The 25,453-nt window shown below is 38.4% G+C and overlaps 1 protein-coding gene across 4 annotated transcripts; it reads right to left on the reverse strand.

Annotated features, from left to right (window-relative positions):
- Positions 1–553: 553 nt before the first annotated feature.
- Positions 554–25,109, reverse strand: NPHP3 (nephrocystin 3). 4 transcript variants are annotated; one of them, XM_085051267.1, is made up of 27 exons: positions 24,208–25,106; positions 23,464–23,589; positions 22,167–22,317; positions 21,255–21,407; positions 19,777–19,910; positions 19,352–19,512; positions 17,795–17,942; positions 17,126–17,200; positions 16,443–16,622; positions 14,919–15,022; positions 14,134–14,248; positions 12,927–13,070; positions 12,326–12,423; positions 11,744–11,846; positions 11,049–11,131; positions 9,838–9,976; positions 8,857–9,021; positions 8,262–8,359; positions 7,304–7,426; positions 6,776–6,965; positions 6,397–6,638; positions 5,927–6,002; positions 4,641–4,768; positions 3,133–3,373; positions 2,001–2,126; positions 1,586–1,701; positions 554–1,395 (listed from the first exon to the last, which is right to left on the reverse strand). In XM_085051267.1, the coding sequence occupies exons 1-27, from the start codon at positions 24,559–24,561 to the stop codon at positions 1,215–1,217; spliced, it is 3,954 nt and encodes a 1,317-aa protein (XP_084907393.1). In that variant the 5' UTR covers positions 24,562–25,106; the 3' UTR covers positions 554–1,214. The 4 variants fall into 4 exon arrangements, with proteins under 4 accessions (XP_084907393.1, XP_084907392.1, XP_084907394.1 ...); XM_085051266.1 differs by having other exon boundaries at positions 24,187–25,106; XM_085051268.1 differs by lacking the exon at positions 8,857–9,021 and having other exon boundaries at positions 24,187–25,107.
- Between the last annotated feature and the right edge of the window lie 344 nt (positions 25,110–25,453).

Here is a 25,453-nt window from a genome sequence, read left to right on the forward strand (position 1 = left end):
GGTTGTATATTTGTGCTATCAGTTTTATAAACCTTTTAGTTTGCCAAGTTACTGCCTTACCAAAATATTAAATTCCTCCTAATCAGAACAAGGGCTGAAATGAGAAATATTTAATTCTATTCTAAAAGAGAAAAAAACACTGTGGGAAGAAAGTACTCCTTTGAGGTAAAGGCCATTTTCATTTTTCAAACTGGATCAAATTAATCTTTGTATTAGTTGCCTCTGAAATATAGTAGGGTTTCAATTAATTTTCCACTTACATTCATTTTTTAATAAAAAATATTTTTAAGTATGTATTTAAATTGCTGCATGCATTTATGGACTGAATGAGAACAGAACTCAGACTGACTCTTCCAGATTACTCAGGTATTAAAAAATACAACAGGCAGGTAGATTTGATTAACATTTCTTTAGCTGATGGCAAACTATTTTGCATCACTAGGTTTTCCCAGCTAATACAAACATTCTTGTATTTTTAGGGATTTAGTAAGATTAAATAGTGAAAGTTTTGCTACAGGTTTAGCAACAGGAAATCTAGCCATAATCATCTTCATTCTCATTCCTCACTGGAATTATTTTTATTGAACAGAGTAGAATCTTAGAACAGCTTTAACTGTAGATGATGATATTTTTAGATACCCTAGCTTCCCAAGGAAACCAATTAATTTTGCACAAGTCCCTTGAATGAAAGTTTGCTTGAGGCTGAAGTAACCCTGCAGGAAAACTTCAGGTTAAACAGTATTTTCAAAGATTTTTCAAAATTACCATTTCTTCAGAAACAACTTTAAAGGCTTGTAAAAAGGCAGGAAGGATTGATGATACAAAAATACACAAATCCTCTAAGCCATGCTATTACAACATGGAAATAAGAACTGTCCCTTAGAGCATATACAAGTGGTTCAGCTTAACTTTTTATAATCCTGGCACTTAGGCTAAGAGGCATCAAGTCCGTGGTTTTGGTATTAGCTACAATCTGACCTAGTAACTAAAGTGTGTACCCATATACAGTGAAAGAAGCTTACTTTGTACCATAAAAGTCTGCAAAGTTGAGGCAGAAGGACTTCAAGGAGAAACATTTGTTTCCTTGTCATTCATGAAGACAGGTGTCAGTCCCAAAACAGTACGTAACCCTTGGAAAAATGGATTTGTCTTGGTAATTTTCTGTCTGCTTTAACATACCAATGGAGACTGCCTCTTCCCGATGCAGGTTTATATCACCTTTGTCCATGTTCCAGGAAAGCATTTGGTGATAATGCACTTTTTAAGCTGAATGTGTCTCCACTTGATGAGTGTCGAGAAGTTGCTTTTCCACCTATCAACAAAGTCTCTGCTTCCTTTATTTCCATAGCTCTCTTGTAAAGTTCAGCTGCCTTCTCAAAATCTCCCCTTTCATAGCTTTGGAAAAGAGTAAAACAAAGTTGAAACAAGCAAATAAAACAAGTCTGTCAACTCATTTAAATTGAAATATACACCATACTATAAACACAGTGTACTTAAAACTCTATTTTCCCAGAAAATACACAAGCCCAGATGTTTTGTTTCATGCAGTAATTTGCTTTTTTAGGGCTGAGGCATTTGATCTTACCTTAGCACAGCCAAGTTTTTCAGCGTTTCCCCCACACGAGGATGCATGTGGCCAAAGCTGTCTTCATAAATCTTTAGTGCACGTTCATAGAGAGGCAAAGCTTCAATCTGCTTTTTCTTTGGGTAGCAAAAAGTTTCTTTGTTACAGATTTGTATTATATTGGCTTTTCTTTTTAACACACTATCGAAGCATTGTACATACAGTGTTGAGCATACCAGTCACAGCAATTATCTTTTCCCTGCATTCATTTTCCTTGCCACATATGTTTTCAACCTTTAAAAGGGAGCCCAAGAATTTGTAAGTCCTATAAGGAATTTCCCTTTTAAATATGATCACGTTTTTTTTGTTTCATTTAGGTACAAATCATAAAAAAGCCTGAGACACGAGAAATAACCATTAGGCATGAAAAACTTACCATCTGACAGTAAAGGACAGCCAGGTTTACCAGAGCAGTTGCTACACTTGGGTGCTTTGGGCCAAATGACTTCTGCCGAATTTCAACTGCTAGCTCATACAGAGGAACAGCCTTGTCAAGCTTTCCCTGGAATTAACAGGGAAAAAAATTATTCAGTTCTTTTGTATCAAGATGGTAACAGTAAAACCTATTTTAAACAAAAGCCTTGGAAAAAATCTGGCTGGTTTTAGAATAAGGGGTTAACTTTGGTTAATTAATAGCTATAGACTGCACACACTGTTTATCATGAATATTTATTATAACCTAATTTTCCAAAATACTGGGCATATTGAACTCCCAGTTAATGTGTTTGTTAGCTAGGTCTATTTCTTCCTTTCTTAATTCATTTTTCCCCACAAGTGTCTCATTGAGAAGGCAGTTGAAAAGAATTTTTTGTTGTATTTTTATTGCAATAATTTTCTCCACTGATTTTTAATTTGTGCTACTTCAAACTAGTAGAGGTTTTTGATACAAATATTGAGTGGTTTTGCAGCTTCTAGCAGCATGAAAATTAGAAGCTGAAGTGATGAGAAAATAACGTGACCCAAAACCATTTAATGTACACAACAGCAGGTAACAATTACTTAGCAAAAACACATGCAAATTTGATCCAAGGGATTATCTCTGAAGAGCGTAAAATGTGAAAATATAAAATATATAAAATTCTTGTCATCTACTGAACTTGGTTTTGGTTTAGCTGGATGGCAAGAGTTGGAAACAGTTTATCATTACTACACTAATAATGCCAAATGGTTAGAACAACCATCTACAAACACAAGTATTCATAAAACATTTTGAAACTATGAAATGCAGAAGTTTATACTACTGTTAATGTTATTCCTCATAGTGCATTTTGCACAGGAGTAATTCTCACTTTTCTCTGAGCCAACATACACTGAAGGTGGCTCAGCCAGTTTATTTGTGAAGTACTATCTCCCTGATAAGCCTTCAGGTTACCCTCAAACGGACTTTAAAGTTCAAGGTCATTGTGTAAAAAGAACTATTCCTGCACCCTAAAACATGATTTTTCCATTAAGACACAAGGCATATGGTTAATTTAGGTGATCAGAAGAGGTAACAGGCTTGTGCTCACCATCTTTTTGTACAGCACTGCCAGGTGTTTCACAGTATAAGCCAAGGAGGGATGATCTGGAGCCAAGGCTCTCCTCCTGATGTCCAAAGCTTTCTCATAGAGCTCCTCAGCCTTGTCATAGTGCTGCTTCTCATTGTACAGAGCTGCCAGGTTGTTCAGAGACTGCGCGCAGTCTGGGTGGTCGGATCCCAGCACTCGCTCTCGCATTTCCAAAGATCGCTTCAGGAAAAGTTCTGCTGTCCTACAGAATATATTTGCTCATCAATATTTTACAGCTGGTAACATCTGCACAGGCTGAAGTGCCTGTTTAAAACAACAAACTCAGCCTTGGAAACTCATAGTAGAATTGGTTTAGAACTGACAAACTCATAGTAGAATCTGTTTAGAACTGACAAAGTAGAAAAGACCGTGTAATGCCACCACTGGAGCAAAGGGCATGTTCTATCTCACTACAGTAGGGTATTACTATTTCATTACAGCTTTGCAGCAGCTCCTCTATCAAAACAATGGGTGATCCCTCCATGACACTGACAGCATCCATTATAACTAGGCAGCTCCTTACCCTGACATACACACAAATTCTGTGTGATGCCATTCTCAAGAGGTCAGCTTAGTAAATTAGAAAAATCCATTTCATGTCAGAGAAAAAAAGATCATTTATACACACAACTGTAGGTTCAGTTTTTGAGATCTTAGACAAGTATCAAAAGGTGTTCACTCTATGCAAAGGCTTCTGTAATTATCCAAAAGCTACTGGTGCCATAAACATCAGGCTCAGGAAGAACTGGAAGAAAAAATACTTCCAGAGCTCACTCGGTGCTTTTTTGCTGGGCACTTTTGTTCTTCTCTGAAAAGATTCAGTTCAGTAGAGTGGGATTTAGGTGACTTTACAATTTCCTGACAACACACAGTTTAGATTCCTCTGTCAACTGAAGAAGCTGAAGTCAAGAATGGCTAAACATACAATCAGAACTGTCCTGCACCTTTTATTCCCCTTCTTCAACACCCCTGCTTATCTCTGTCTGCTTTTAGAACACCTTTGTGCTGTTCTGTCTCTTTTTGGCTTTTAACAAGACTTCAGGGTAAAAGCTTAAGGATTACTAGCATGGTGACATTGAGGTCATGACTTCTTGTAATACTGTCATAGAAGAACAACAGTCCTGCTATTCAAAGATGAACACTGCAAAGGAGAGTCACAAAGTGAATCTGAGTGGAGGAGGCACAGATTTGAGAGACAACTGGTATTTGCAAAAAAGGCTAGTTAACTGTGGAACATTAATTCTGAATGCAGGAAGTGCACTGACTTGGTAAATACTCACATGCAAACAGCACCAACTAGAAAACAGGAGTCAATTTCACACTGAAGAAAAACCACTAGAATGGATCAGGGATGGTACTACAAAAAGTATTTGATCATGTGTCTGCATTTAATGCTAGTTCTCAATGCTCTGCCTCCATTCAGATACCTGAGAATGCTCAGTGGATGAGTCACAATTAACTCAACTTACTCAAGATTATTCTGCAGGTAGTAGAGGACTCCAAGCTCATTAAGAGTTCGAGCATTATCTGGTGTATCCTTGCCTAAGGTGAGCTCTTCCAGTTGCAGGGCCCTTTGGCGCAGGAGAGCAAAGCCGCACTGCAGCAAAGAAAAGGTAATATAAGACAGTCAGCAGTACTTTTACAGTTTGACACTAAAGGACAGAATACCAAAATACTTAGTTTGGTTCCAAAGGAGCACAATAATCCCCCTTAAATTCTATTTTTGAGCTACATAGCACACACTTACAATCTAACAGTGAATATCACCAAAAAAGTGAAATTTTGGTGAAAATTTCTAGGCAATTCAAGTCACTATGCTGTAACACTGCTCTCCCTGTATCATACATGCTAATTTGCTTTAACTTCACAGTTCAAATGACCAATTCAGATAAATTCTTAGATTTATAAGCTCAAAACCTAAAATCAATTTAATATCCAATTGTAAACACCATATACAAATGCATATAAAGTATTACTCAAGGCTTCACATCAATCTTTTTTAAATGGACAGCCAAATTAATGCTTACATGCAAAATAAATCAGAGTAAAACATGCAGCCATTTTTACACACTCTGCCTATTTTTGATCTTTGCAGTCTTGATGAAAGTATTTTTGCAGCAGAACTCATTGCAGAAATAGACCAAATCTTCATGAACCTAATTCAGTCGTATTTAATCACTGTGGAAATAGCAACATTTATGCTTTTTTACTACTTTCATTAGAGCTACAACTGGAGCTCTGGGGTTATTAGCTGAACTCTTACAGTACAGGCATTACATGACAAACCCTTAGCTCAAAAATGACAAGAGGAACCCTGTACCTGAAAAACAACACAGAAGAAAAAAACAGGGAAAAACTCTGTATGTTATCTAGTACTTTAACTGGGGTTTTCCATTGCAGTAAGCACTGTGTTCACTAGCAGGATAAATGCCTCAGCTGTTCTGGAGAACACCTTTTTCCATTGTCACTTTGACACACAATTGTATCAGCAGTAATTCTGCACCTCTGAAATGTATATATCCACTTCTTTCTTTTCAACTTCTCTCAATTCCATTCCAGTTTTACTGATACTTCTCCACTCCCAGCAGAGTTGAAAGGCCAGTCACCAAAGCTGCTGCTAAACTACTTCACTACCTATGCCCACAATTATCAAAAGCTCTGGAGCATTATCAACTCTGCAGACACAATTTATCACCTATTTAGCAGAGACTCAATGTGCCCTGCACCTCTTTTTAAATATCAAGCATTTCCTTACCAGACTGCCTTTCTGCCTTGCTGCTTTTTGGCGTATTTTGAAGGACTTTTTCCTCAGTTGTTCAGCTTGTTCATATCTGAAAGTAGTTATTTGTAGTGTTAGAAGAATGTCAAATGTACCATCAATAAGTATGCTGGAAAGATTCTAAGTTACTTGAAAATTTAAGAATCTTGAAAATAATCCCACTTTTTTTTAAATATAAAAATATCCAAAATGCTTAGGGCCAGACAATGTTCCTCCTTTATCTCTAGGAGTTTTTTGCTAAACTAAGCACAGAAGTTGGCCCCTCCTGGGTGACCTGCTACAGGAACAGAGAGGGGATGCCCATGGTTGCATTTCAACATATGAAACTCAAAAAAAAGAACCAAAGAAAAATTCTGGCTTCCAGAAGAAAACCTTTAGTGGGTTTTTTTTTTTGTTTTTTGTACTACCTCCACAAAGAAGAAAAAGAGCAGTGTAATTAAACCTACTTGTTCTGCTTTTGGTACAAGGTCGCAAGCGCGTCAAGCTCACGGGCGACCCGAGGGTGTTCAGCTCCATAAGCGTTTTCAGAGATTTCCAGTGCCTGTTTATACAACTGTTCAGCATTTCCAAACTTCTTCCACTGAACATACACTCCTGCCAGCTGGTGGAGTGACTGTGCCACCCTTGGATGGTCTGGATCCAGCGCAGTCTCTCGAATCTCCAGAGAGCGCTGCAGAGGAGCTACAGCCTGTAACAACCAAGCCCAGAGTGTGAGGGCAGCAGGCAGCATCCTGTATGCTACAATAACTACTGCAATAGAAAGCACACACTGAGCTCTGCTTAATTTGCCTTTTTGCTGTTACAACAATCTCTAAATGTACTTACCTGACTGAGAAGACCTAGGTCCTTAAGAAACCGTCCCAGGGTCTCATAAAGATCAGCCAGGCAGATCATACTTTCCTCTCCCTCACTGCTTTTTTCATATTCTTTCAGAGAGTCAAAATACTCAGCTGCCATAGAGCTCTTATCTTTCCCAACCAGCTGCCAGTAACTCAGCAATTCTGCAAAATGTCCCCTGTTTTAACAAGGAAATAAGAATCTTATCTCTGATTCCCCTCTATTCACACTGATGCTAGCTTAGGAAAAAAGGCCTATATGTACAAATGTTGTTATGCTACAGCATCTACAGAGACAATTCATGGAGACATCTATTCAACAGCAGTATTTATTCCTTTACCAACCCCCAGGTGTAACAGAATAGAAAAAATAGATTATTTATATAGAAACAGCATTTAACACTTCAACTGCTATTATTTAAGTAGTTTTAATCTGTATCTGTCACTTTCTGATTTATATTGACAAAAAATTACTTTGAAATGTTTATAATGGCTAAAGCAGTTGCTACCTTTGTACCTTTTGTAAAGGTTTTGGGACACAAAGAGATTCAGAAGACACTTATGTAGCTTTTGCTTATCAGCCTGCTGTTGGAAAAGCCAGGGAAGTTCATCTGCACTTCTCCAAGTCACTCGGTCTTGACTATTGAAAGAAAAAAAAAGAAAATTAAAACTCTGACAGGCCTAACAACTTGTCAATTTGATGTGAAAACTAGGCAAGCATACAGTTTCCATACCTGAATGTCTGAACAAACAGATTACTGTAAGACTTATGTACTCCATTTTCTTACATCTTCATTTTAATTTCATGTCAGAAGGCATTGGAACCCCCAGGCACTCCACAGGAAGCTGCTCCTCCACCCCATATGGGCTAATCAGTGCCTGCCAGTAGGACTGCAGCCCTGCAGCAGCCCACTGTCCCTTTGTGTCTCCTTTGTCTGGTACAATGTGGCCTATTGGCTTCCTGCTACCCAACAGTGGATGCCTGGAGGAGCAATAAACAGCAGCCCACAGCTGGGACACACTAACTCAGCATGTAAATGCAAATCAGTTTTCAAGCTGGATATGAACTTGTAGATGTTCGGTTGTCCTATTGAACCTCCTCTTATCTGTGTGCTAATTGCTTGAACACAAGTGGTTTTCTGCTTCAAGTCCCAAGCAAACTCAAATTTCCTAGCATTTACTAGCAATTAAAAATCCACATGGGGTTGCAGACCACCAACTAACTGATAGGGTATAAATTCATGTCTTACATTTTCCCATGATCACTTTATCATAAGCCTATTCCCCTTCACAGGCATCATTCTTTTCCAAGGTTAAAAAGCAACATGTCAATAAATAAACTTCCGAACTGACAATTTTGCACAGTTATTTTGCTATATTAGTTTACTAAACTCAAAGAAGGTATATAAAGAAAACAAAAACAACTATGAGGCATAAAGTCTGCATTTAGCACTTCTTGAAGAATTCTGACTCACCTTAACTGCATGGTGAAATATTCCACTAGTTTTTGTCTATAAGCAGAAATAACATTTTCATCTGCTTCCATATACTCTAGTTTCACCATCTCCCAAGCCTGAAAGAGAGTATAAATGAAATAAAGAGAATTCATTTAATTTGTTCAATTGTTGATGATACTTGGTATTATACACATGGTATTATGCAAAATGAAACACATCTCATGTTGCAGAACTGAAAATCTTTCAATTACAAAGGCATTACAACCAAATTGTCTTATCTTATACCACAGCTCTGGCTATTCAGGGAATATTTCATTCTCTTCCAATTGTTCCTGGTTTTTTGGGGAGCCAGTGTTTTCTAGGACACATGGAGTCAGCAACTAAGAGATAAGAAATTTATGAAGGTTTGAAAGGCCAGATTTTCAACAATAGCTCTGGTAGTTTTCAAGTTTTTTGGTATGTTTCTACATCATACCAGATGTTAAGGAGAATGGATGAGCAAACATAAACATTTCAAGGCCCACCTAGCTAACAAAAGAACTTATCTAAAAACAGGGGTTGGAGTTAGGGGTGTGGAGCTTCACTTGTACATGTTTAGGGTTACAAACTTTACCTGGAGGTGCTGAAACTTCAGCAAACCACAGCCATATGTCAGCACACACATTTTGTGCAGGCTGTGAAGGAGCGAGGCCAGCACTGCAGAAGTCAGCTCAGGATAAAGCTCCATCAGCTCTGACTCACTCACCCCATTGTGGCTGACACCAATGACACACAATATCTACACAAAGCAGAAAGCAGATTTCACACAGTTAGCAATATTTGCTGGAGAGCTTTGTTACACTGAAATGTCAAGCAAGATACTGTTTAGCACTGTGATAACTTTATAGCCAAAGGAAAAAAACTCTACCTACATAAGCCCTTTCCCTCTTCTCAAAGAAGAGAATTCAGTGCTAATGGTTTAATATTCTAATAGATAAAGCACCAAATGGGACAGTCGGGGACAAACAAATGGCTCCTTATACTTTCCTATAAAACACTGAGAGAGAATAGCTCCATTATCATGAGGAACTTTCATCTAAGTAAAATCTTCTGAAGGTCTTTATGTTGCCAGCACCAAAGATGCAGCAATTACTGAGTACTGTGTCCTAATTAAAAAAATGTTTCGTACAAGAGGGAAATTATGCAAAGGTAGGAAGAGGAGTCAGAAATGTAATAAGAAATGCCCTATATTCACAAGGCAAGGCACCATGTTTTGATTGCATTTATTATGCTCAATGTAGGTAATCACTAGATCATGGTAGTGATCAGCAAGGAAGTTCTAATTCTATATCACATCACAGTGGAAAAGCCCTGCTTTATATTGTGAGATGACAGCTCAGTTTATATTTAACACAAAGCAGTCATACATTCTATATCTATGTAACAGATATAATTACATTAATAAAATTGTCCCTTCTGTATTAATAATACACAGTAATCTTGGAGTCATACATATGAACTAATATAAATTTCCATTTACTTTAAAGTTATGAAAAACTCTTTACCAGAAAGAGTATTCTTTACCTGTAGAAGCAGCGATACATTCTCTGCTTACCTCTCTCAAAAGACCTTTCTCTTTATCACTCTGCAATGATCCCTGAATTGACCTCAGAACAAGCCTGTACAGTGACACTGTGTCTTGACACTGGCAACACTGCTGAAGAATTTCATCAATACTTCCTGTATTTCCAACACTGAGCAGAAGGACAGAAATTTTAAGGTTTAGCATATTAAATTTGGCTCAGTAAGATTGATTTGAAACTACCAAAGAGTTCTATCTCAAATGTTCCCTGGATTCTGACTGGGTTCAAAAGGTGCATAGCACCTAGTGAAATTTAAACAAAGAAGAGGTGAGTTCCTGAAGCCAATTTCTGTCATATTCTCTGATTTTTCTGAATAGCTGCAACAGTTTTATTAAAAAACCTATGCTACAGTGGTTTTTTCTCCAGCAGGAGTACAAAGTAAGAACATTAGGATGGATAAAGATAAAACCACATGCTGCTATTTCATTTAATGCATTTACAAAGTATGTTTTCAGGAGCAATTAAGTCTTCTAGAACATAAAATGTGAACAGAAATAATTAAAATCAGTCACCTGGAGTAAATTATCAATTAGTGTATCATCTTCTGGGAGTCTCTTAACTAAAAATGCAACGAGACGAATGCTCTCTCTCAATGAGATGAAGTCTAGGTTAATAATAAGCCAATGCACTTATTAGGTATTCTCTTGCACAAGGGGGAAAATTAATTTTCTCCACAGCAGGAATTATAAGGCTAAGGACCATAAGCAGGATGTTAAACTAAACAGTTGTTGAACTTTCTTTTAGGCTTAAAAATCTATGGGGCAATCTGGTACATCAGTAAATAGAAAACAGCTGAATTTAACTGTTTAACAACTTAACCCAAACATTCTCCAAATACCTTTAAAAAGCACTGAAGCAACTGATACACCCAGAAAGAAGAACATTAAAATAAACTAGAAATAGAAGAGCTGAAAACAAATAGATACAACTATTTGGATTCACTTAGTATCAAATTGGTGACTGTATACTCTCTGATTTCTTTTCCCATTCCATTCACAGTCAGCGAAGGGCAAAACTTCTCCTCTTTATCTTAACGAGATAATTCTCTTGTTAAGAATTATCTTGTTAATAATTCTTAACAAGATTTATTCTGTGTTAAACGAAAATACTTCAAAAGGCTAACCTACTTAAAGTCTTCTAATCTAGTGATGAGCATAATAATTTCCAGAATGCCTCAACTTACCAAGCAATGGTTTTGCCCAAGAGAGTGACATACAAAGCATTGCAAGTGGTGGCAGAACGACAATGTCTCTCAAGCTTCTTCTCCTACAACATTTTAAATAAACTCTGTGAACTGAGATGAAACTAACCATACAAATGAAACATTTACTGTTTGATAAGAAAACAAAAATTATAGATATTCTTCTATCTGTAACATCTGAAGACTATAACATGGTTAAGTAGTGCACAAAATACTGCACATGTTTCTAGTTATAGCAGCATATGAGTGAAAATTCCCATTTGAGTTTAAGATGAAGAGTTAGGATCTAACATTGTATCTCAATATAAGGATTATCTTAAAGTCCCAAAGGCAAAGGTAAAAATAGTTTTCCCCACTCTGCCAATCATTGTTACAGTATTATGCAATAATAATTAAAACATAATTCAATCTTCTGGTATTCTAAAATAAAATAACACATTTACAGCAGTATGTACAACTGCACAGTTTTTGTGTTAAAAATTTATGCTGTTCCATCTGTGTTTCAGTGCTAACAGCCACAGGGTAAAAATACTCAAACTTCATGCTATCTTGAGCAATCGTATTTAGTTAGCTAAATATAATTCTTCTTTTGGCAGCTGGGCTTATTTCATCTTTCCATGTTTTCATTAGAAATTATACTAGAGTAAGGTACTTTAGAAAAACTGCAACAGACATACCTGCTCTTTAGTCAATTTAACTTTTGCAGAGTTACATTCTGCACTAATGAGAGATTTAACATCTTTGGAATTCAGTGGATCAAGATGAAGAGTGGGCCACAACCTTTGGTAAGAGAGAACAAAGTCATATTTGAACCTTATTAAATAGCTCACAGAAAGAAAAGAAACAACATCAGAGTTCCAGAGCTTTTTAAAGATTTACATCAAAGCAGTAATTGAAGCTGTTCCCTGCTACTATGAAATTCTAGTCATCTGAAGTAAAATTTCCACTTTTAGCCTTATCCTAAATCTACATCATGGTACTGCAGTTCTTGATGTGCATCTGACTGCATTTAAAGTTGTCTTTCATACAGTCATGTGCATAGATCCATCACAGTAAAACAAAAATCTAGTTTTCCAACAGCTAAATTCTGTCATTGCAGCTACAACAGAGAAGCTTTCATTTTCCACAGAGGCTGCAAAATCTTATCCTATTAAATCTCCACATCTTGACAAATCTGTCTGATCTGCAATGAGTTACTGTAATTTAAAACAATAATTCTAACCCAGGATATTTTGACACATCATAGAAATATAACTTACCTCCAAGCCTGCGGACAAGTTTCTACATTCACTGATACAATCACTCTCACGTTCACTGGCAGTGGATCTATCAACCACTTCATATGCTTCTCAGCTTGCTTAAAAACAAATTTTCATTTGTTAATATAGATTGTTCAAAACCATGCCAGAAGTTTCTAAGTTTCATTAACTATACAACTCAATGAAAGGAGTCTAAAATTTTCCAGAGTCCTTTAAAATCATTCATTATTTGGTCCTTAAGAGAGTACTAAATGACCCATTTATATATGTCAGCATAACTGTACACTAAATAAAGCAAATAGAATACTATTGCTGAAATGCTCACCTCATAAAAACCAGGCTATTTACATACCCAAGAAGTCAGCTCACAGCCTTGAATCTTTGGATAAGTAATGTGCCTGGACTTCTCAAACATTAAGGTGCTAAGATAAAATTTAGAAGAAAAAAAATACCAAAACAACCCCCAAAAAATTTATCTACAAAAATAACTCAATTGCACTTTTTACAATATTTTCTATATGTTCTCTTCAGAGCACAGCAAACACTAATATTTTTGGTATGGCTGAACCTGTGACAAATGGCAAAGGTTTTGAAAACATACCTGTATTTGGTCAATAGAGTCAATAATTATAATAATGCTGCCTTGATGGCGTGCAGAAAGTTTTTCCAGCCAACGGGGAAACTCTTCCAGAAGTTTAGCTGGATCGAAAGTCAGAGGTGATACTAACCAAGAGTGTTGCATAAGCTGCAGAATTATAAATATGTACAAGAAATTTTACCTTAAAAATCAGCTAAGATAGTTGAAAGAAGTTCTATAGACACAAGAGGAAAAAAAACCCCCACCCTCATCCCCAAGACCCCCCTTCCAAAAAACCCCCATGTGATTTGGGGCCAATTTTTCTAGTCAAGTTCACAGAGAGTTCTTTCCTTCTAGTATATGCAGAAAGCTGGCACTTGCAGAACAAAGAATATTTATTGAACTCAGTGTATAAACTCTAGAGAGATAACCTCAGTTTACACAATTGACAAGAAATTTTCAGACTTAAAAAACTGAAAAGTTACACAGGTTAAATAGGTAGACATCTGAAATACATGAGAAAATTGCAAGGATAGCACAACTGATTTTATTTTTCTACAGGTTTTAGTCCTGTAAGGCCCTTAGTGCCACCCTGTGATGGAAAAAGAATGCTCAGACCCTGGCACAAAAATGATCCTCACTTATTCCCACGTATTTAGCACACAAGTGAAAATAAATTAACATAGGAGAGAGCGTAGTCGAGGAACAAGATGGTGCCAAGTGGCCAAGACAGCCTCAGGTTTCTAAGCACATAGACAGAAGAGGTACCACCTGCCTCTCTCATTGGCCAGACGGCAGGGAATTTTGGAAGGATTTTATATGGTTTTATAAATCATCAATACAGGTCACTGGAACCGTAACGGCTAATGCCAATCTATTATGAATATCCCAGAGATGCTGTTTAATTGATTTACATTCAGTGTATAGAATCAGATTCCCCTCATTATATAATGCTTTATATTTAATAGATTCGTGGAACAGTTTGGATAGGAAGGAGCTTTAAAGGCCACCTAGTCCAACTCCCTGCAATGTGCAGGGACATCTTCAACTAGATTAGGTTGCCCAGAGACCTGCCCAATCTGAACTTGAATGTTCTTCTATTACATTTGTATTACTTTCCACTGATGTTGAAAAATCTGTAGAAAATGTTATTTTTGGACATATACACACACACACACACACTGGCAGTTTCCAAAGAAAGAGCAATGCAGGGCATGTACTACAGCATTACCTTTAGAGTAAGGCGTTTAATTATCAGCGCAGATTCTGAACTAGTAGACATGGGCCTCCCAACAAAGTGATACAGAATTAGAGTGCTTGGTGAATGTTTCTGTTGTAATTGAATCCTAATGACACAAGAGAAGAAAAGACTCAACAAACTATAATTTTGCAGATAGATCTCAAACAAAAGGCATCAGTTTTTCCCAAGGAGATAGAGTATCTTAGCTACACGTGTTCCACGTTTATCTTACAAAACAGGATAGACATTTTCTGAGCTGTAACTGAACTTTTAATGTCAGATTCCATTTTTGCTCTCCCCAGTACTCCTAGCAATTAGCAAGTGCCCTTCCTGGCATTGAATAGCCACGTGCCACTAATTGACACCATCAATTCATTTTTAGGACAGCAAATTTTGCATAGCATACAAGTGACCATAACACAAATTTCTACGATAAATTATTAGGATTTTTTTCTTTATTTCAATTTAAAAGACTTCAAAGGACTCTTCTTGTGTATCAGAGAAGGGCAACATTATTGAGCTATCAAAACCACATCGTAATGCTGTGCAAAGACAGATATGTAAGGTGTTGCAGCTGGAGTCAGGTAGATGTTAAAGGCAGTCCAGATGAAATTAGTGACTCAAATACCACAAATCTTTCCAGGATGCTTCCATAACTCCAGTGCTTTGTAAATGCCCCCATTTTACTTCTTATTAGACTGATACAATGTTTGAAATGTAATAGAAACTTCTTTTCTCAAATTTCATTCATATAAAAAAAAGAAAATTTAAACTACCATTTTGACAGAAGAAGAGATTTCCCAGAGCCTGGTCCTCCTGATACAAGCAATGGTGGAATTGGTGCAGGTGCTGCTACTAGGTCATTCAGACGCTCAAAATACTACAAAAAAGAAACAACCATTATAAATACTCCACTGTTCTAAGGAAGAAATATAGTGACTAGTATTGTAACCCGTTTAGATTCAAAATGCTTGTACTAATTTATTAAGGAAAAGGAGTAATTACAGAAATACAATACAACACAAGTGTAAAAGGAGTTATTACAGAAATACAATACAACACAACTGTAAATACAACACAGGAAACATTTAAACCATGGAATTCATTATCTCTTTTTTTAAAAATGTAAAACTAATTAACACGTTCTTCAAAACTCTATTTAAAATGTAACCTTCAGTGCTAATAAACTGAATTAATGTTACTATAGTAAAGCAAGTGGGTTCTATGTTTGTTCAGGCTGCCTTGCCCCCCATTTTCCCCAAACCACTCCACTGCACCAGATATGGCTGCCAGGAAAAACCCTTCCAAGTTGGCGTCTGCCATGAATGAGTATTTTGAGACACTAAGCACACAAAAGAAGGCTTTGTTTTACCACATGAATGTCCAAAAATGTTGTAGCAGATGATAAGAAGAATCAAAATGAAACACCCTTCACCTGCTCAGGAGAGATATTTTGTCTTTGAAATAAGAAGTGCATTAAGATGTACACTGGTATTTTTTCCTTAATGTTCTATTATTCTATTGCTCTAGTCTGTAGTAAAGATGGTACAATCCTCCAAACCATTGCCAATACATCAGTAGTGAAGTAAAAGAGCATTTTGTGCTAGTAAAATAGGGGTACTAAGAATTCAAATACAGTAACATAAACTGCAGGCTTATGTTACATTGCCCAAATAAACTAAACATCCACCACATCCTGTGATGACTTTAATGTTTATCTTCCTACATTTATTACACCTTCCCAACATATAACTGTTCCTGATACTTGTAACTTGAAATGTTTTAAAAATTTTTTTCCAGTAATAAGTAAGTACTGAGCTATTCAGCAGCTTTCCACTTTAAAGTTTCCTATACAGCCGCATGATGAGATGAAATCTTTTCATTAACCATCTCCTAAAGACCTAACTCCAGGTGTCAAGAAAGAGACTGGATTTCCCTGGGGAAAAATAAAAGAGAAATAAAAAAAAAAGAAGAAGAAAAGATAGATATTCAGTGTGTTTTCTATTGATGACCAACATCTAAGAGGACACTCTGCTTCTGGCACACTGTTACAGTGCTTTTCTCCAGCGCATAACAACTACTTCTTCATCAATGTCATTCAGCAACGCATCAACTGGCATCTCTCCCAGAAAAGAAATATGCCATCTATATCAGACATATGGCTTCTTCCAGCATAAGGAGTGATAGCCTCAAGGATGCTCTCAGACACAGCTTCTTCTGTGGAAGTGCATCTTGCCCAACAAGGGATGGCAGTGAGCGATGACTTTCTCTTCATCCATATACCTTTATAATGTACTTACTTTCCCAAATCCCAGCTCACATGTTGAATTAGAGGCCTGCTGAAAAGCTTCCATCTGTTCTTGTTCATCGTGTGCATCCCACAATACATCACCAAAAACTTCTTCTTCAGGAGCAGTGGAGTCTTCCTTATTACCCGAATCCTTGCCTTCTACTTCTGTCATTTCACACCCCAATATATCCTAAGCAAAAAGAAATTACATGGAGAAAACTGCAATGATAGTGAAAGCACATTTGCTGTTAGTTTCAGTATGAGTGTGGCTCTACTAACAGCAATATGCTCATTTCCTTTCAGGGTAGCAGAGAACATAAATAAATAAGCAATTAGATGAAACTAAGAATGCACAGGTCTCAAGACACTGATTTTAGGTATCTCATAGTGGAAGCAACTCACCACAAGAATAAGGAGAGAACATATCTACGATATAGATAAAGAGAAATTAAAAGCTTATTTAGGCTCATAAATAGAACCCTTTCCCCAGGTCCTGTGCTTCTGTCCTTAAAAGCACTGCTCTGTTTGGGGTTTTATTTTCCACATGCACATTTCTCTGCTTGCCAGATATTAATGATAAAACAAAAAGATACTTTGAATCACATCTAAGTACCATACAGTAATTGCACTGACATCATCTAAGATCATAAATCAGCACAGACATAAAAAGCTAAAATGCATCATATACTTTACCTGTTTAATTATTTTCTCCACACAATTATAGATTTCATAGGCTCCTTCCTCCACACCTCCAACATGATCAATCATCTAAAAAAGTAAATGGCAAAGCATGACACAACTCTGAATCCAACTGAGAACAGTATTTAGGACTTCCAAAAAAAACATTCTGGACACATTTAAATTCCATTCTGTTGCCTTCCTTAGGTAAGACTCACTTTGCCTTTAAAAGAAGAACTTTAAAATAAGAACTTTAAAAATTTGAACTTTAAGAACTTTAAGAACTTTAAAAATTTGGCATCTAGTTTCAGCTGTTTCTCAACAGCTGTCTCTGCAGAGGAAAATAAATGATCACTGATCAATTTTCAGGCAGCAGGAATCTCTCTGGAGGTACACTTCCCTCCCTTCAGCGGCTACAGAGGGACCTCAGATAAATAACCTTGCCATTTAAAAGCCTAAACACAGGTAAGAAATTCTAACCTAATAGCAAAGCCATTTTTTTCAGTGAAAATGAAGTGGCTTTTTTCTCTCCTGCTAATGAAGATTTCTTAATATTCATAAATTTCAGCTTCGTCGATCTGCTCACAGAATGAACATCCAGAGTAATGAGTGCAATGCAATTTCTCCCAAAATCTGGGATTATTAGCATGCAGTGTTGTTTATAGATATTTTTAAATGCCATACCTTTGCTTTGCTCATGTAAGAAATTTGCTCAATCAACTGTTGTACTGAGACTGAACTTGTTCTGCCATCCTCTCTTCTGTGGTAAATTAACCGGGGTTTTTCTTCTGGATTTTTCAAGAAGGCTTCTTCACAGTCCTCCAACAAACAACTAGATTGGAAATCAGCATTCTTGTGCTATATTACACTGCTGTAGCAAACAGTTCAATCAACACAAGCTCCGAAGATGGGTTTCACTGCAAAATCTAATTCAAAAGTCATATCTATTTATAACAAAAAGCAATCAAATACTTCAACAGAGAATTTGAGAAAAACTGTGAAGCAAGGAAAAGCTAAGAGAAAAATTTATACTACTTGTACCAAAACCAGTAAAACCATTTATTAATTTTTATGATTATTGATTTGCAAATTAAAAGCTGATCTTCCTGTCAATACCAATATGCAGAGTGAAAGGTAATTGCCTTGCACGGAAAGAACCCGGTTTGACATACAATTAAAAAGCTATGCTCTGCCATCAGTTATCTGAAGGCTCTGTTCTATTCTTCGATCTTTTTAGGAAAAGTCCTTCAGTATTTGTCATATGCAGGACACTCTTTCAATTTATAGTATTTAAAAAGGAGAATTTGACATCTGCAAAGTCAAAAGCACTTTGCATTTATATATGTGAATGACATCCAAGGATATCTATTGCTGTTCCACAAGAGGAACTATACCACTTGGGGATGCTGACAATAGCAGACAGGATTGCTCACATACTACCATCTTTAAGCAAGCACTGCAATTTTCATCAGTGTTTTTCTAAGAGAAATTGTCTAAATTAATACTTTTGAGGGTTTTTTTTCCTTGCATATTTTGTTCCTAAACATTTGTGCCTCACGTACATAAAATTGGGTTATTTGGCAACAGCATACAATGTGTAACAGTAACATTCGAACACAATTCAAAAAGTATCCCTTCTTTGGTGCTTTTTCTTTAGTGAATCATGCTTCTTCTTCTAGAAGGTTAAGAAATTACTCACTGAACAAACAGAACACATTCCATCACTATTTGTCATGAAACATCATGACTTCAGTAAATCAAAGCTGTCAAAAGCTAGCGTAAGTTAACACACAGGAGAGCCATGAAATCAGTCTATAAGACAGCCAAAACTGAACTAATATGCAACAGAATAAACCCAAAACACTACAGACAGGTGTAAGGCTAGATAAGCAAATGAAAAACACTGAGGACATCCACACCAGCCATCTTGAATTCCTAAGACACAGCCACACACACAACAGAGAGCTGCTCTTGGAAAGCAAAACATTTCTGTATGTTATGAAGACACCGTTCAAACTGTATTTTAAGAGAATTTGTAGCTACAAGAAAAAGAAAATGCTACAAAGCTGTAATATTCTTTTAAGTGTCTGCACTAGCAAACCTAAAGTTTGAAGGAGTATCACTTTGAAGTTATTAGCTTAGGAAATGTACTGAGCAAAGCACCCCATACATTTTAATAAGCTATGCACTCTGCATAAATTACCACTTTCCATTTGTTTCGCCAGTCGGGAAAATACTCACCTTGGCAAAGTTAAATGCAGGAGCAAAATGACTAATGAACTTTTTTCAATTTCCCATTTTCTTACATCCTGAAGAGGCCTTTCATTCTCTGTTGAAAAATTAACAACTTGGAAGAAGTACCCCATTGTTTCACAGACTCTTTGAAGTTTTGGAGAGTAGTTCTGAAAGCAAATGTGAGTAACAGTGCCGTATTACTAAACATGCATAGCACTAAGGACTAAGGGCCTACCAAACAAATCTCAGTTTCTTTTCTCTAAGCAGTTTCTTCCCCTGAAGCCCTTGACAATATTTTTACTGATTTCACTGAAATCAGACTACACCTGCTTACACTAAAGCTTTCAAGAAATATTAGACAAATTTCTGAACTAGCATCACATTGGAAACAAGACAGCATATAAGTGAGCATAAGTTTGTGAGGTACTCACTCTAATGAAGATGGTCACTTCTGGCTGAGTCTCATCAGTACTGATAATATAACATCTTACTGTGTTACTCCACAGAGAGTGGGAAAACAGAGGAGTAACCTGCAACAAACTGGCAACAGCAGCATCCCAATCATCTGGCAATAAAAAAACGCCCAAAACGAAGTCTTAGAGATCTTCACATGTCATTACACAGCATAAGAGATAAGTTATCAGCTCTTAACATCATGAGTAATACATCTAAAATAGTAGTGTTCTTTTTACTCAATTATTTAAATCTCAAGAACCCATGCCATTTAATAATTTCACACGATTTGATAATGTGGCAAAATAAAAGTGCTAAATAGAATACTTTATATTTATTCTATTACAGAGAATATATATATTTTTATTAGCATCACAATATTTCCTTTTAAAAGGTTTGATGAAATGTTTCTGTAAAATCAAGGTGATAGCTGTAAAATAAGTAACAATATGCAGAAGTAATAAATTCACTCATAACCACTTTTTTTCCTTCAGATATACATGTATTTCAATTAGACCACGTGAATAAATGACAGCAAAACACTGTGGGAACTTCCTCTTCTAGGGAAAAAATCCATTGCTTTCTGTAGTATTGTATGTTTACTCTCTATAAAAGCAATGAGTTTTAAAACTTTCTTAGACTTTCATTTTGCCGCTGGTCATTCTTTCAAGACAGGTATAGGTTCTCCTTTCAGTACCACACAGGTTGATAAAAGACTTAGTGTATGAATCTGGAGCCATCACAGGGCAGACCCTCCCTCTCCCACTTTGCAGGCACAGACTTGTGAATCAGAGCCTGAAGGACTGAATAAAAAACGGGGAAACTGCCAGCAAGGTCAACTATATGCAGGAGAAGTTCCAGAGCCAGGACAACAGTGAAGGAAACCAAAGTACCAGAAGCCAATTTACAAGAGGCCACTTTGGGAAACAAAGTTCAAAAGCAGAAATTATTGACAAGAAAATATCAAGCACTGATTTACATAACAACACATACATCCTGGTCGTGCAATCAGATTTCTGTAAGTGGCCCCCTAGGCAGAGTCAAAACCCATGTAAATTCAATGAATAAAATAGAGGTATAATTTATTCTAATACAAATGAGATGTTCACACTCAGGAAGTAGAGAATCTAAATACAAATGGAAAAAAAGAACACCAGCAGACATTGAAAGAAAGAGTCATTATCTTCCATCATCAACATAAGGCTTTATCTCACAACAAAGCACCAGTAATTGCTGTTTGCTAAAACCGCTGCTGCACATGCCACAGTCACCACATGTATTAAACATGTTAGCTATGTTTCATTTTATTTTTACAAAGAATTCCAAATAATCCTTCAATTAAATCACCGAAAAATGGACAGAAAAGGAGCTAAGAAGGAACAGAGTCACTTAAGAATGTAGAAAAAAAATTCCATAGCCACCTACAATCCCAGCAAAACACACTACCATTACTTACCTCTGTTTATATTTGCAAATGGTCCCTCGACATCTATGGAGCTATGAGCAAATTCAGGCCCCCTGAAAGACTGCTGAAGTTGCATCATACTACCCATGGATGGCTCACTTCCCAACACTCCTCCATTCCAGTATTCAGATTGCACCCCAGTAGCTAAGAATTGGAAAACAAACAAAAAAACCCTCTTCACTGTCACTACACAAGGCACATTATCAGTCCTAAATACTCCAGCTGAAACATACAGCCACATGCCACTGACCATAATTTTTTGTCCTTCAGCAGATTTGCTCACATTTTTGAGTGCTGTAGTTCTAAATGGGTGCTTGTCCAAAGTCAATGAGAATCCATGACACCAAAGGATGAATGTATTTGCTGCTATTTGCTATTACATAGATTGTGCACATTTGTTGGGCTCAGATGCTCACATACCCATCTGAGCTCTTCCCATGTTATTAAATTCCTCATACAGCATATACAAGGTTTTGTATATACTTCATCTTTGTTATGTATCTAACTCTACTGCTCTGGAATGTACATCAGCTGACACTGGCATATGTCATCATCCAAAGTGTCTAAGATTCCTTCTAGTGTCGGGTGTGGTTTTTGAATGCTTTGGAGCATCATCCCTCAGATCTAGAATAAGAAAACTCAGAAAAGACTAGAAAACTTGGAACAGTTCATGAAACAATTTTTAAAAAGTGTTCAAGTCACTGTGTCTAGACAGTTCTCTGTCTTTATCTATTCATTCCAAACACCAGAAATGTGAGGTTCCCACAATCTAAACCAAGTTTGCAAAGTTTGCTCCTTTTACCCTTCAAACTACTTTAAGTAACATAAATATCTGTCTTCTGCTTTAATATTTGGAGACTTCACTCATGTTCCAACACAAGGTGTTTGGGATGAAATTCTCACCCGTAACATCTGTACAATTATCGTCAGAATCAGACTCTTCAGGATCAAACACTTGGATTCCTTGGGCCTGGAGTCTCTGGAGTTTTGCTTCTAGCTCTCGTTTGGCTCTCAGTAAGTCCTGAATCTCATTTTCTTTAGTTTCTCTAAAAATCTATCAGTAGAAAAGAAAAGAAATATTTTCATATTCAGTGTACTGAACTCATATTATCTACTTTCAATTGGAAGAACAAGTTTCTAGCATTTGTTTTCCAGGCAAAGGCATGAAAATGTGAACATGAAGCCATCATGAGTCAGAAATGTGCAGGAAACTATAGTTTAAAATGATCTTTTTTTTTTAATTTTACCATTATAAACCTTAGCATACCATTCTGAAAGAAGCCTGCATTAGTATGTTCATTAAAAATGAAAATAACTCTTTTAACTTTTTTAAATTATTGTCTTCTAAAATCACTACAAGAAACAATTTTCTCAAAGGTTCCCTTTTATTCTTTCATCTATTTTTTGTAATTACATATCATCTTATATTTACTTTTCATTGACGCAGAAATGTCAATTTCCTGTGAAGGAAAGTGATCAAGCATCTCCAGCTCTCCTGTTTGTAAAGTATTACCATCATGTGGGGAAGAAAACATGAACCAAGATTTAAATTCAAATAAATGAAGTAGTCTTCCAGTCTCATTTTCTTAAATAAAGTCAAAACCAATCCTCTTTTCATATATCTGCCAAACAGAATTACATGTAGCTACAAACAGCTACAATTAAGGACATGAAGAATCTTGAAAACAGTGAAAAACTACGACCTACTGCCCTGGTTTGAGTGGCTATCATATTTTAGCAGTCAAAAGAGATGCAACAATGTGTGGTTTTCTTGAATGCAAGCTAGAGGTGTTAACACCTTACAATGCAACATATAAAATATATACAGAAATAATGGAACTGTGTTTATACATTCCTTCAGCATGTATCAGTTTGCAGTTCATGTTTTCTTGTCACTCTCAAATATGAATATACTGCTGTTTTCAAATTCAATGCAGGAATTTAGTTTATGATGTATCACACCATATTCTCCTTTTAATATTTAAAAAGTTATTTCCTATTTTTTTCCTCTCTTCACAGAGAGGTTTTGGTAGGATTATTTTAATGGAAATAGGAGGCTACAGCTATGATACTCTAAGGTTTCTTTAAGAAGGAGAGGCCCTAATGACAGCTATTGGAGAAGGGCTCATTTGGCAAACGTGGACAAGTGACATCCATCTTTTTTGGCCATTTTCCCAGGAAATGAAAAGTCAAACCATACCTTGAATTGCCTTTTGACCTTGTCTCGATCATGTTCAAAAGTAGCAGCTCTCTCCATGGCTTGGTATTTAGCTTCTAATGCACTTTCTTTCTCTCTAAGTATTTTCTGGTATGTTTTCTGAAGTGCCTGAAAACATTTAATATTTTTTTTATGAGTTTTATCTCCAAGAAGAAGTTTTAGATTACTTTACAGGTCTGACTACAGCATTATCTCAGCACCCTACATCTCTCCTTACTGTAGGGCAGCCAGCATCATAGAATGTTCTTAGTCGGAAGGAAACCACAAGGATCATCGAGCCCAACTTCTGGCCCTGCACAGGACATCCCAAGAATCACACCGTGTGCCTGACAGCATTGTCAAAATGCTTCTTGAACTGTGAGGCTCAGTGCTGTGACCACTTCCATGGGGAGCTGTTCCAGTGCCCAACCACCCTCTGGCTGAAGAACCTTTTTCTACTATCCTGCCTAGGCCTCCCCTGGCACAAGTTCAGTCCATTCCCTCAGGTGCTGTCGCTGGTTGCCACAGGCGCGCAGGGTGCGCTCCCCATCCCCATGCCCAGGCGCACACTTTGACGGCATCCCGATGGCTCAGCAGGAGAGCACTGTGGCACGCACCATTTCCCCAGCACCTTGCCTTCCCTCTCACCCTCCCTGCCACAGCTTTCCCGGGAAGCGGGACGAGTCCTTGGCAGCCTCAGCCTCGCTGCTCACGCAGTGCCCTCACCCGCGGGGCAGCGGGCGCTACCTGCAGCTCGGCGCGCAGCCGCTTGTTCTCCCTGTCCAGCTTGGCCTCCTTCTTCACCATGGAGGCCACCTCGTTGTTCTTGCTGACGCGGAAGATCTCGTACTCCTTCCTCAGGCGCTCGTACTCGGCCACGCACTCCAGCTCCTGCACCGAGGCCGTCGACTTGAAGCTGGCCCCGATGAGGCCGCCGGGCCGGGAGCCGCCGACGCGCCGCAGGGAGCCGCGCAGCAGCCGCGCCTTGGGCTTCACCTCCACCGGGATCTCGCAGGCCTCGCCGCCGCCGCCGCCGTACGTGTCCTCGATTACCTCCCCGACCGCGCCCGCCGGGCTCACCAGGGACGACGCCGTGCCCATGGCCCCGCGCCCGCCCCGGGCGAGGCTCTAACCCCGAGCCCAGCGCCCGGTGCCCCCGGCGGGACCTGGCGGCGGGGACGTGCCCGGCGCGGAGCTTTCCCGGCGGCGGCTGCGGGCCATGGTCCGCTCCTTGCGGCCGCCGGACGAGGAAGGAGAGCGGGAGGAAGCTGCCCCGCGGGCCGCCTTTCTCCCTCCCTCTCTCTCCCGCTCCCGCCCCGTCCCACAGCGGCTCCCTGCCTGGGAACGCCGCTGGAGCAGCCCGGGAGGGGGAGCGCCAGCTGGGGAAAAGCGGAGAGGGGAAGCCTGAGGGGCTGGCGGCGGGAATCTGCTCCTCTCCGCAAAAAGTACCGCGGTTTTGGGGTTTTGCTGCTAAAAACGAGATAATGTCAGGTCGCGGCAAACTTTGCTGTTCCCGCTGCCATCATCTCAGCCTCGCGGGGGATGCTTCAGCAAAAAGAAAAAGAAAGTGCCCATTTTTTCCTCGCCGCGTCTGTTTCTCCTCAAGCGCCCATTTCTCCTCTCTCTGTCCCCTGCCCCGGAGCCCTCATGTCGCTGCCCACCCTGGGCTGCTCTGCACGTTCATATCGCAATGTTCTCGTCGGCCAAACAGGGACACGCATGGTGTGCCGCAAGCTTTTATGTTGCACAGACCTTGGAGGGGGAATTACCTCTCACCGGTCTGAAGTGGTGACCTCTGAGAGCAGCTGGCACTCCCTAGGGAGGAAGAACTGAGAAGGGCTGGTAGTGGCAGCACCAAGATGTGAGTGCCGGTAATGGTGCCAGGCCGTGCCGAGGTCAGTGGCTGCACCTTGTGCACCTCAAATGAAACCTGTGAATTCCCTGTTTGAAGATCTTCCCTGTCAGGAATAAGGAAGCTATAGCTTATCTGCCC

Source organism: Lichenostomus cassidix, chromosome 2, assembly GCF_008360975.1.
Source record: "Lichenostomus cassidix isolate B80296 chromosome 2, HeHo_3.0, whole genome shotgun sequence".
NCBI classification, from domain to species: Eukaryota; Metazoa; Chordata; class Aves; order Passeriformes; family Meliphagidae; genus Lichenostomus; species Lichenostomus cassidix.